General features: G+C 40.1%; 1 protein-coding gene and 1 long non-coding RNA gene across 3 annotated transcripts in view; one reads left to right on the top strand and one right to left on the bottom strand.

Moving 5' to 3' along the window:
* LOC131411232 (uncharacterized) overlaps positions 1-9,498 on the top strand; it is a 78,197-nt gene extending 68,699 nt beyond the window's left edge. The window contains exon 4 of the long non-coding RNA XR_009221522.1: positions 9,410-9,498. This is a non-coding gene — a long non-coding RNA (uncharacterized LOC131411232). The remainder of the gene's footprint in view (positions 1-9,409) is intronic.
* Positions 9,499-12,885: 3,387 nt separating this feature from the next.
* Positions 12,886-13,837, bottom strand: part of PAPSS1 (3'-phosphoadenosine 5'-phosphosulfate synthase 1) — an 85,662-nt gene continuing 84,710 nt past the window's right edge. For both annotated transcript variants that reach the window (XM_058549871.1, XM_058549872.1), the window contains one exon: positions 12,886-13,624. In XM_058549871.1, the coding sequence (XP_058405854.1) occupies positions 13,486-13,624 (139 nt within the window). In that variant the 3' untranslated portion in view covers positions 12,886-13,485. The remainder of the gene's footprint in view (positions 13,625-13,837) is intronic.

Consider the following 13,837-nt stretch of genomic DNA (forward strand, 5'->3'; position numbering starts at 1 on the left):
TATATATAGAATATTCCATCCAAAAACAGCAGAATACACATTCTTCTCAAGTGCACATGGAACATTCTCAAAGACAGACCATATGTTGGGAAACAAGGCAAGCTTAGATAAATTTAAGAAGATTGAAATCATATCAAGCATCTTTTCCAACCGTAATGCTAGGAAACTAGAAATCAACTGTAAGAAAAAAGCTGGGAAAGTGACAAATATGTGGAGACTAAACAACATGCTACTGAACAAACTTTGGATCAATGAAGAAATCAAAGGAGAAATTAAAAAATACCTGGAGACAAATGAAAAGAAAAATACAACATACCAACTCTTACGGGATGCAGAAAAAGCTCTTATAAGAGGAAAATTCATAGCAATACAGGCCCACCTCAACAAAAAAGAAAAATATCAAATAAATAATCTTAAACACCTAGAAGAACTAGAAAAAGAAGAACAAATAAAGCCCAAAGTCAGCAGGTGGGAAATAATAAAAATTAGTGCAGAAAGAAATGAAATAGAGACTAAAAAAACAGTAGAGAGAATCAATGAAACTAAAAGCTGATTCTTTGAGAAGATAAACAAAATGGACAAACCCTTAGCCAGACTCACTAAGAAAAAAAGAGAGAAGGCTCAAATAAGTAAAATTAGAAATGAAAGAGGAGAAATTACAATGGACACCACAGAAATACAAAGGATTGTAAGAGAATCCTATGAAAAACCGTATGCCAACAAATTGGACAATCTAGAAGAAATGGATAAATTCTTAGACTCATACAACCCCCCAAACCTGAATCAAGAAGAAGTAGAAAATCTGAATAGACTAATCACAAGTAAAGAGATTGTAACAGTAATCAAAAACCTCCCAAGAAACAAAAGTCCAGGATGAGTTGGTTCTCTGGAGAATTCTACCAAACCCTAAAAGAAGATTTAATACCTATCTTCTCAAGCCATTCCAAAAAATTGAAGAAGATGGAACACTTCCTAACTCATTCTACAAGGCTAAAATTACCCTGATACCAAAAACAGGCAAAGACAGCACACAGAAGGAAAATTACAGGCCAATATCACCGATGAACATAAATGCAAAAATCCTCAACAAAATATTGGCAAACCGAATACAGCAATTCATTAAAAGGATCATACACCATGAGCAAGTGGGATTTATACCAGGGATGCAGGGATGGTTCAACATCTGCAAATCAATCAATGTGATACACCACATTAACAAAATGAGGAATAAAAATCACATGATCATCTCAATAGATGCAGAGAAAGCATCTGACAAGATTCAACCTCCATTTATGATAAAAACTCTGAATAAAATGGGTATAGAAGGAAAGTACCTTGACATAATAAAGCCATCTATGACAAACCCACAGCCCACATCATGCTTAATGGTGAAAAACTGAAAGTCATCCCTCTGAGAACAGGAACAAGATAAGGGTGCCCACTCTCACCACTCCTATTCAACATAACACTGGAGGTTTTGGCTGGAGCCTTAGGCAAGAAAAAGAAATAAAGGGTATCCAAATTGGAAAGGAAGAAGTGAAACTCTTGCTGTTTGAAGATGACACGATTCTATACACAGAAAACCCTAAATAAGACATCAGAAAACTATTAGAAATAATCAACAACTACAGCAAAGTTGCAGGGTAGAAAATCAACTTACAAAAATCACTTGCATTTCTCGACACTACTAATGAACTAGCAGAAAGAGAAGTCAAGAATACAATCCCATTTACAATAAAAACAAAAAGAATAAAATATCTAGGAATAAATTTAACTGAAGAAGTGAAAGACCTATACACTGAAAACTATAAGACATCATTGAAAGAAATTGAGGAAGACACAAAAAAATGGAAAGATATTCCATGCTCATGGATTGGAAGAATAAACATAGTTAAAATGTCCATATTACCTAAAGCAAACTACAAATTTAATGCAAGCCCAATCAGAATCCCAATGACATTCTTCATGGAAATAGAACAAAAAGTACTAAAATTTATATGGAACAACAAAAGACCCCGAATAGCAAAAGGAATCCTGAGAAAAAAGAACAAAGCTGGAGGAGGCATCACACTCCCTGACTTCAAAATATACTAAAGCTACAGTAATCAAAACAGCATGGTACTGGTGCTAAAACAGACACACAGATCAATGGAACAGAACCGAAGGCCCAGAAATAAAACCACACATCTATGGACAGCTCATCTTCAACAAAGGAGCCAAGAACAGACAATGGAGAAAGGAAAGTCTCTTCAATAAATGGTGCTGGGAAAACTGGACAGCCACATGCAAAAGAATGAAAGTAGACCATTGTCTTACACCATACACAAAAATTAACTCAAAATGGATTAGACTTGAATGTAAGACGTGAAACCGTAAAACTCCTAGAAGAAAACATAGGCAGCACACTCTTTTGACATCAGTCTTAGCAGCATTTTTTCAAATACCGTGTCTGCTCAGGCAAGGGAAACAACAGAAAAAATAAACAAATGGGACTACATCAGACTAAAGAGCGTCTGCAAGGCAAAGGAAACCAGGAACAAAACAAAAAGACAACCCACCAACTGGGAGAAAATATTTGCGAATCATATATCCAACAGGGGTTAATTTCCAAAATATATAAAGAACTCACAGAACTCAACAACACAAAAACAAACAACCCAATCAAAAAATGGGCAGAGGATATGAAGAGACATTTTTCCAAAGATATACAGATGGCCAACAAGCACATGAAGAGATGGTCAACATCGCTAATTATTAGGGAAATGCAAATCAAAACTATGTTACTTTACGTCTGTCAGAACGGCTAAAATTAACAAGACAAAAATCAGCAAATATTGGAGAGGATGTGGAGAGAAGGGAACTCTCATTCACTGCTGGTGGGAGTGCAGACTGGTGCAGCCACTATGGAAAACAGTATGGAGACTCCTCAAAAAATTAGAGAGAGAAATACCATAAGATCCAACTATCTCACTACTGGGTATTTATCCAAAGAACATAAAATCAACAATTCAAAGAGATCTATGCACCCTTATGTTCACTGTAGCATTATTCACAATAGCCGAGCCGCGGAAGCAACCCAAGCGTGTCCTTCAACTGATGAATGGATAAAGAGGATGTGGTAAATATATACAATGGAATACTACTTAGCCATTAAAAAGACAAAATTGTCCCATTTACATCATGGGTGTAAATGGAACATGGATGGACCTTGAGGGTATTATGTTAAGCAAAATAAGTCAGACAGAGAAAGACAAACACTGTCTTTCACTCATATGTGGAAGATAAACAAACACGTGGATAAAGAGAACAGATTAGAGGTTACCAAAGGGGAAAGGGGCTGGCGGGTGGGCAAAAGAGATAAAGGGGAATATATGTAGGGTGACAGATAAAAATTAGACTATTGATGGTGAGCACAATGCAGTCTATACAGAAACTGATAAATAATAATGTACACCTGAAATTACACAATAGTATAAACCATTATGACCTCAATAATAATAATAATAAATCTAGTGTAGCTGAACATTTTCCCATTTTTATTTTTTTCACTGGTTATATTTTCGTATTTTTTGTAACAAGATTTTCCCCGGCACTTTTAAATCAATTTCATTTTTAAGTACGCTCCCAGAAGGAGAAGCCCTGGTTATCATAAAGAGTTACTTGGTCCGATCAATTTTGACTTCCGACCTCCTGTAGCCATGTCCTGTGGCTCACTGCAGGACTGGACGGTGGGAATCTTCCACAAGTCATTCTTGACAGCTGAGAGGCAGTGAGCTGTCCCTAGGGGTAAGGGAATGCCTGGACTCCATGAAGTGTGACAGAGCTCCCTTGCATTCCTCAGATCGTGAAGAAAACTTGAAAAAACATATGAACATGGAAAAGCTTGCCCAGAGACCTTCTGAGACTGAAGTGTTCCTTCCTATAACCTTTCCGCTGTGGGAGGAGAGACATGGGGAAAGAGAGACAGAAATACTGAGAGAATGGGAGACCGCCATGGCCCCAAAGATAGAGATGCCTGAGTCGGGTCCCCGCCACCTCAGCTGAGAGGGCAACAGCAAGCGTTACACCATGTGGGCTACGTGGGCTTATTCCCTAGTGTTGGAGGGTCTTGTGAGGCAGGACCAACTTTGGGGGAATCTGGAGGTGTCTGTAGATACCTCGTAATACCTGTTAACTTTTCCTTTTTAAAGTTAAAATCTCGTTTAATTGATTATAAGTCAACTAAGGAAGCTGGGCTATCTAGAGTGTCTTGTCAATTCCTAGATGGAGTCTTGAACCAAGCAAACTGCAGACACCTGAAGAGGTAACCTAGCATCCGAAAAAAACATTTAAAAATGTTCCTATTGTTATTGTTAGTGGTGGTCTTGTTCCATTCCTTAAAGAGATTGTATGAGCCCTTAGTATTTCAGGAATCCCTGAGAAATATTTATGGAAAAGCAAATATGTTTTCTCCTTTTAGGACAGGAGAAATGACAGTTCAGGAGAGGACTGTGCTTGTTCCACCGCCAGCTGTAGCTGAAAATATGGCGGGTACTTCCAAATATTTCTCAAAACGTCCAAAGGACCAGGGCTTCACTCTGTGATTTTAAACAGTAACTTCTCCATAAACCCCACTTCCAGAGACGATGGTCAAGTCCACAGCCTATTAAAGTCTTTAATTGGAATGCAGATCCAAATCAAAACATACTATAAATTTTTAAACAAATCAGTTCAAAAGAACCATCCACCTCAGCTTTTATGCCACCAGATATCCAACTTTAGGGTGCATAAGAATGACACAACGCATGTATTTAAAATGCATATTCCCGGCTTCAACCCACAGATACCAATCCAGGTGACTTGAATACAGATGGGTCAAGGCCACAATTTGAAATACATTTCTTTAGACTTTTTTCAAATACAACTGAACAGAAATTGCTAAATACCATCCATCATATCTGGTTACAGAGCTTGCCAAGGAAGCATGGTTAAGTCCACCTACCACACAGAAAAAAAAGGAAATTTTGTGTGGCTAGTGGTCCTCTCTCTTTTATGAGGAAAGCAAACCCCACACTCCAACAAAATTCCTCTTGGGGCTCCTTGGCTCAAATTGGTCCCATGGCCAATGATAGCTACAAGGGAGGCTGGGAACACTGGGAACAAGGCTGTCTCGGTCAGTCCAAGCGCTTCATGACCACCGTCAGGATCCTGTCTATAAAGAAGGTGGAAAAAAGGCTAGACAGCTCATTGCAACTACCTCAAAAGGGAAGGAAGCAAACATATTTTGAAATCCTACTATATGGAAAGTTCTGGAACAAGTACTTTCACTTTTTTTTTTTTTTTTTTTGGTGAGGAAGATTATGTGATATGTGAGATGCCCGCCACAGCATGGCTTGATAAGCAGTGCATAGGTCCATGCCCAGGATCTGAATCTGCGAACTCCGGGCCACCAAAGCAGAGTGTGTGAACTTAACCACTACATCACCAGGCCAGCCCTACTTTCACACTTTTAAAAATCTCCTTTGGGGCTGGTCCAGTGGCACAGCAGTTAAGTGCGCTTGCTCCGCTTCCCCAGCCTGGGGTTTGCAGGTTTGGATCCCAGGCACGCACCGACGCACCGCTTGTCAAGCTATGCCGTGGCGCCGTCCCATATAAAGTAGAGGAAGATGGGCACGGATGCTAGCCCAGGGCCAATCTTCCTCAGCAAAAAGAGGAAGATTGGCAACAGATGTTAGCTCAGGGCTGATCTTTCTCACAAAAAAAAAAAAGAAAGAAAATCTCATTTAACTTTATACTGCAAACTCCTGTGTACACAGAGCTCTTTGCTTTTCCCATATCAGCTCTCCTCTCTCTCACAGTAGAAGTCATCGCTCCAGATTTGTTCAAAAGGATTGTCTCTTAAAAGTTGCCATTTAAGGTAATTTTAATCACTCAAAAATGAGTTTTCATGTTTGTCTCTAAGCTGTATTATATTTTCTTTTCTTTATTGAGGTTCTTTGTTCTCTTTTGTTCGTTTTTATGCAAACTTAGAGCACAATACTTTTAATCCATTAGAGATATGAATAGAAGGAACCAAATCCCCACCGTATTGTTGCAAAGATTTAAAAATATAAACAACTTAAGACCCCCAAAGCAGCTACTATGTGGGATATAGTGATTGCCCTGAGAGACAGGGACATTAACATTTTTTCTTTTGTTCTCATTTTTTAAAAGGAAACTAAATGCAAAGGAAAATGTTAATACAATGCACCGGATACAAATTAAAACATGAAAGTCAGGAAATGCAAAGGTGAATGTTCTCATAGGAACCTTAGCTCATGTGCCCTGCCCACATGCACAATGATGTGTCAGCATGACACACTGGTGTCTCTGCTGATAAACCCGACATTCCGGGCACCAACCTTTGTGAATCTGTAATTGTCTGGACAGCCATGATAAGTGTAGAAGTGAAAATACTACTCATGGAACTATTGCTTATTAAAATTCACATTTATTTTTATTCTCTGCATTGTACCTATTTTAAAAATGTAATTATTTGTATTCACAAATTTTAGTTCCCATTACCAGAAGAAATGTTGCTGGATTAACATGATGCTCAGAACTCTGGTCTACTCAGTCAACAGTTCAGTCAACATAGCCCCAAACTGAGTCAGACTGGATGTCTGACACTTATTGAATTATTTGGACATTTTACTCTCATGCACATCCAATCTGACCCCTTAATAGGGGCAACTGAACATATCCTGAACTGAAACCATCCTGATTTCTTTGACTTGATAGAGTTAAATCTGCTGAAGGATCTGGGTGTCTTCCCCCTTGCCTTCTCCCCCACTCTCCTACTCCCCTCCGAGTGGAGAAGGGACCAGAAGGGGAGCTAGACAGAAAACATATCATGGTACTGCTCCGTTCCCCAAGCCTGTCCCTCCTGTTAGAAGGGACTCCGTGCTGTAGAAGTAATTGTCAATCTAGATTAGGGATCGGCAAACGTTTCCTGCAAAAGGCCCGATAGTGAATATGTTCTGCTTTTTAGGCCACAGGGCCTCTGTCTCTACTACTCACTCTGCTGTTGGAGCACAAGCAGCCACAGACACTACTCAAACAAATGGAGCGGCTAGGCTCCAACACAGCTCTATTTCCACAAAAAGTCTGCCAACTCCTGGTCTAGGGAATTCTACTTGTCTGTTGTTTTCTTATTTATTCTATTTTATAGCTCAGGACTCAACACTGTGTTTAAATATACACTGCATCCTAATTCTTTTATATTCTGCCACTACTATTCTAAGTGATTCTATCATTTATCCTTCTCATCATAAATCTTCCAGCTCCTTCTCCAGGAGAATGTTCTCATAAGCAATTAAATTCTCATAGGAAATTAAATTATTTTTTTTACCTTCTCCAGGACCCAAACCTCCCAGCCATCATCAGCTGGTGAGCACACCTGAGTTAGGACACGCGCACCGTAGGCCCTGCAGGAACTAGTCACTGCTGTGGGAGAAAGCGCCACAGCTGAGTGAGCACACCTGAGTCAGGACACGCAGTCACTGCTGCGGGAGAAAGCACCACAGCTGGTGCCTTAAAACAGCTGCTTGTTTCTCCTCATGAGCCTTTGGTCGTCTCCCCTCACGTCTTTCTCACAATTTTCTTGCCTATTCTCAGATGTATTATTCCAAATGAAACATTATTTCATCGAATCCCCCCCTAGAAAATTCATTGAGGTTTTAATTGGCTCACTTATTAATTTAGGAAGATTAACATTTTTATGATATTAAGTCTTTTCACCCAGGACCACGGTATACTGTGCCATTTTTTCAGACCTTGCTTTATGCCTTTTCATAAAATTTTACAGTTTTATTCAAGTAGATCCTGTTTCTTTTCTTCTTAATTTTGTTCCTAAGTATTTTGCAGGTTATGTGGCTATCACTATGGGGACATTGTTGGTTCACAAACTCTGGAATTTCACCGTGAAATCTGAAACCAGCCCCGGTCCACGGGGGGGGGGGGCAGGGAGAGAGGAAGAAAGAGGCAGACGACGCAGCTTGGGAGGTGGCCAGTGTAAGAAGCAGGGCACTGACTTAGGAGGCTTGTCTGGGGGCCGTAAGACTAGATCTCCACCCCTGCCCACCATAAGCTTAAAGTTTATATTGAGGCCTTAACCGGGCTCAGTCACCTTTACCATCCAGATGGTCTCCACAACACGTTGCTCTCTCAAGGCCGCATCCTTGAAATGGCTCCAGCTGTGGGAAGGTGGGCAGAAGGTACATTCCCAGGACAGGGGAGGGGGGAGGAGCCTCCTAGCGCAGGGGTCAGCTCTCGGGTCAACCAGAAGTCACGTCCTCTGGATGACCTCCTCCAACAGACATTTTCATCTGTAGTCAATTATTATCAGTAGAGATTTTGACTTTTGTACATTTATGTGATTTCGGTTTTTGCACATTTATCTTATACCCAACCTCTCTATCAAAGTTAACTTTTAATTTTAATTTCTCTAACAAAATTATATTATACTCAATTTTTATTTCACTTTTGTTCCTAAGTATTTTACAGGTTGCGTGGCTATCATTATGGGGACATTGTTGGTTCACAAACTCTGGAATTTCACCGTGAAATCTGAAACCAGCCCCGGTCCACGGGGGGCCAGGGAGAGAGGAAGAAAGAGGCAGATGACACAGGTTGGGAGGTGGCCAGTGTAAGAAGCAGGGCACTGACTTAGGAGGCTTGTCTGGGGAGTTTTCTCCTTCTCCTTTCTTAATAATATCCGTTACCATGTCAGCCATCTCCACAAGCGTTAAACAAAGTAACACATGGAAAGCACTTAGCACAGTCTCTGGCCAGTAAACGAGTGAGCACTCAGCGAATGTCAACTAGTATTAAGATTTTGATTACGCTTATTCAAGGTAAATGTAAGTCTTATGCCTTTCTTTACTTATCCTCTACTCTTAGCTATGAGATCTTTCGACCACATGAGCAGGAAAAAATTCTCCATGTGGAAAACTCTAGGAAACTGTATAATTTGGTACTCATATTCCTAATACATTATAGCCACAGAAGGTTCCAATAATTAGCTAGCACAGGAAGCACCACTTATAGTTCAATTCTGAAAGTTAAATACACTTAAGATTTTATGCTTTGATCAGAGGTGTCAACAAGCTGAACTCAGTTTGTATAGGAAAAGTGTAGCCCTTGTAAAACACAGCTTTAAAATAACTAATGACCACATTAACTCAAGCAGACCTTCCTCATTAAGCTTCAGGCTGAGAAGAAACTGCCTTTCTGCTCCCCATCTTGCACTTGATTCCGCTTCCCCAAAGTGCTATCATTTTTTCAATGATTTTTTCTTTTGCGTTTGGATTAGTCTATACTTGCTTTAGGCAAAGGTATTTTCTTTTTTGCTTTTTCTCTCTGCACAAATGTACTTGTTTTCTTAATCTAGGAAACACAGGAGAAGCTGGACACGAAGGAAAAATGAGGGAAAAGAAGTGTGGCTGACCCAGGGGTGTCGTGTTCGGACGGCCTTGAGACTCGGACTAAGCTGCATCTGCACTGAGGCACTTTGCTCAGAGAACGGTTTGACGAAGCAAGGATGACAAGGTCTGGTCTCACAAAGGTTGGTATCACTGTGTTTTTGGCCAAAAGACTACATCTTTAAATAATAAAATAACAATAATAAAGGAGCCGTGCTTTACACGCATTACCTCACGTAATTCCTGACTACAACCTTCACTCCACAGATAAGGAAACTGAGGCCTCACAAAGCTCAAGGTCACACAACCAACAAGGAATTGGTCAAGTTTGACCTTAGAGCCTGAATTCTTACCCACAAAACTATACTCTCCCTTAAGCTTGTGACTCTGCTTAAGCCAAAACATCTCCTAGACAACTGAACTTGGAACTTCTGACTCAAAATTCTTTAATGGCTTCAAGTGAGTAGACCATTGGAATTTGCCCACAACATATCACAAGTCACATTCCCTTATCTGCACCGATGTGGAACATAAACATGTGCCCCAGGACCACAGGAAATAGCACCAGCCACACCAGTGCTGAGGATGGAAGTCATCTAGGGCCGGCTCTGGGCACCCAGGCTGTGAGTCGGACACGTGTCAGACATAACCCAAGTCTCTCCTTGGAATTACTCAGACTCAGCTGTTTTTCTCGGGGAACTGACTGTGCAGCAAGGCCCCAGGATGTTTGCTTTAACAGATGCCTACGTTTTCTTGGGCAATAGGAGCGGTTTTGCTCTCGGGAAGAACAAACACTTCTCAAAGGGGATAAAGCCGGAGCTGTTGGAAGGAAAGCAAGAGAGGGCGTCAGTGCTCTAATTTATTTCAGCAGCGACGTTTTCCCTTTCTTTACGGAGGCAGATATTACAGATGCTCGGTGCTGGCACAGGTCTGGGAGACCAAGGTTGGTGATGAAATTCCCATGTTTCCAATTTCAGTTCCTCAAATCCAGGCCCTAAATTCTGGCGCCCTTTTCCTCAGGAATCTGGGGAAGCAGGAAGTCAGGATAAAGAGGTTTCAATCTTAACACCCTCTTGCTGAATCGCAGTCCTCAAGGACATGCCTTCAGGGAGGCCAGCTCTTACCTCAGTCCAGAAGACAGTGGGTAGGTGGGCAGGATGTTTTCTGCACAACTTATATATAATTATATTCAGGACAAGACTGTGTGAGTAGGAAATGGAATCTAGCAGAAATACAAAAAGGCGTGTAGGCCCAATAAGAAATATACCCCACACATAAATGAGGCCCAGTGGGCAAATACTTCCCTACTTTGTGAGCCAACCCACCCCTGTATACATATATGCTAATAAAAATATACACATGTGGGAAGCATGACTTCCAAATTTTTCCTGATAAAAGATCTGAACGCTGGCTTCCAAGAGATAGATGTAATTGCTCCCCTCTTGGATGGAAATAAAACTCAAATATGTGGTCTTGATTATCATAGTGGAATAGAGAATTGACAGATTTAAAACATTATGTTTGCCAAGATGATTGCACTCTCTTTCCTTTCCTCCTTCCTTTAAAACAATAATTATTTTTCCATTCACTTTGCCAGCTGATAGATAGATAAAAATGGCACCAAGATGTCCAGGACCACGTGGCAGGAGAGGTTTGTTGTAAAGGTCGAACGCTTTAAAGACTGGTTTGGGCCCATTTTTATGACCTGGGAAGAGGAAAAATAAAATTTCTGCACGTATCAGATTTGTAGATTAGAGACACGCATACCAACCTGCGGACGGGGGGAAATCATTGAGTGCTTTGCTTTCTTCCTCTCTCTCTGGAACACACAGGTTGGCCAATCCCAAGAGCACAGGGGCCTAGAATCATGTTTTCATCGTGTCCCCCACTGTCAGCTGGAGAGCAGAGAACACAGCGGGGACCAGACTCAGAAAGAACAATTCCATGACAGAACACAAAGTTACTTTTTAGACTACATTTCACCCTAATGCCATTATCCTTGATTTTATGAGTATATTTTTGTAGTTTTAAAAGGATAAGTTCTCTGAGTGCCTAGTATTAAAACATTTTCTTCTATATTTTTAACTTTTAAAATATGCAGACAGTAAAAATCATCCTGAATTTAGCAGTATCAAGATTTTCATATGAAATACACATTTTTTTACATGCCACCTGTTACAATCAGGGTTCTCGGTAGCAAACAATACAAACTCCAGATAATTTAGGCAGCAAAGGAATTTATGGGAAGCCTGTGGTATCTTACAGAATTGATGGAAAATGCAAGAGAATGAGGCTTAGAAAAAGAAATGAAAGGAGGTTGGTGGCAGAGGACTCAGCCGAGGCCATGCCACTGGAACATTCTAGATGGGATACTGCTTCAGCACAGGAGCCCCTAATTCCCATGGGTGCCACCCCACTAGACACTAACAGCCCCCAGAATCTGGCCTCTCACTGCCACCATGAAACCATGATTCACTGTCTCCACATCTTTGCATCACCTCCTACATGTTCAACATTTCAGGTGGGAGTTTCTTAATTAGTTGAGCTGAGGGGCTACCACACCTTAGCTATTTGTGGTTAGAGAGGGAGAACCTACGGTTGTAGACTCATATAAAGGAGTTCTCCCTCAATAAAGAGATCTATATAATGTGGCACCAAAGAAGTTGTACCAATGATCACCTCCAATTTTTCCAACAACATATCCATCCATAGACCCTCTATAGCACACACTGAGTCCTTTTATTCAGTATCCACTCATGAACAAATCTATCCACTAGAGAATATCTACTCACAGTCTCCATTTTTTTCTATTTATCAACTTTCTCACTGATTCCCTCAATGATCCATTTTTACTTTTTTTCTTTTTTGCATTTTTCCTTCTATTTGTTTTCCTAGTGGTATTTTATTCCCACATGCCTTAATGACAGTACACCATCTTCATGTATAATCTGCCATCTCTTTATAATGCTTAATTTTCAAGGCCAGATCATACAAGATTATTTCATCATAGAAAGTATGACTGCGAAACAAACATGCTGGCATCTCAACCAAAATTGTATATCCAGTTCCTAAACAAGCATCCCCACTTGAATATTCTACTTGATGATATTCTACAAAAGCAAACTTGATATGTAGCCCCCATCCTTTGCCCCCTAAAAAACAGACTAACTGGTACCCCCCCACCTCCCTCTATCATGTCTCTATTACTAGTACCATCATGTTAGGGGTTTAGGAATATCAGAGATATGTGGGGAAACTGGTTGAGTTCTTGGACAGACTGAGAATGCATTATTTTCTCACCTAAAAATTCACTATGAAACAGTGTTAGATTCCACTAATTATTAGATTTCAGTAATGAAAGATGCCTGTATTTTCCCTCCTCCATCAGCAACTTTTCACAAGAAAAAAACAGTATGTATAAACAAAACAATAAAAAAAGTATCACTTAAAGAAGCCAAAAAGTTTAATTTTATTGAACAAAGAAAGTTCATTCAGGGTTTACACAGATCATAAGAATACTTTAGATTATAACAGCTGAGAGATCAATAGTTGATGGGAAGGAAGGAAGGAAGGAAGGAAAGAAGAGAGCAGTTCATATTTTCAATGCAGAAAAAAAAACTAATTGCTACAAATGCCTTGCAAAATTTCCAAAACAAGGTCTAGCCAAGTTTATTGTTTAGAGGATTTTCCTTCTTTTTTCAAGGGATGAGAAGTGAGATTCAATGTGTATACTATTGGTTACAACTAATATAACAGCTTGAGAAAATCGTGAGACAGAAGCATAAATATAAAAAGATTTTAAAATTGTATTATAGGGATACTAACTATAATAAGTGGAAAAGATACATTAAAACCAGCAGTGTGTTACACTAGTTCAAAACAGAACTCATAAGGCAGACCAAAACTGATGCTAGTTAAGGAAAATGGTCTGTTTTTAGGAAGCGTGTCCAGACAGACACGACCACAAAGAAATGGCGGCAGTAACTACGTGGTCCCCTCTTGTTACTCAGCGAGGTGTCAGAGGCGGAGGGACTGCGTGAGCTGCTTAGGCTTTCTCCAAGGATTTGTAGTATTCCATCAGCACAGCCCAGGCCTTGGGGGCCATGAAACCTTCAGGAGGTTTCTGGCCTTCTCGGGCAAGTTTGCGCATGCGTGTTCCTGAAATAAATTCAAAGTCTTCATTGCTGAAAGAGAGAGAAAAAAGAAAACTATTTCACATTTTTTAAAACTTAGTTATAATGAAATTTTAAAGAGCACTTGTGCTCCTTCTGTTCATGTTAGACAAGCTTAATGGAAAAAAGTCTGGATAAAACGAAGAACTTGTGAATACAACCTGATTTCAAATTTGTCATTAAGCAGAAAACACCACACTATCAAAAAACACCCATTTTTAGAAC

The sequence above is a fragment of the Diceros bicornis genome, chromosome 11, assembly GCF_020826845.1.
Source record: "Diceros bicornis minor isolate mBicDic1 chromosome 11, mDicBic1.mat.cur, whole genome shotgun sequence".
NCBI lineage: Eukaryota > Metazoa > Chordata > Mammalia > Perissodactyla > Rhinocerotidae > Diceros > Diceros bicornis.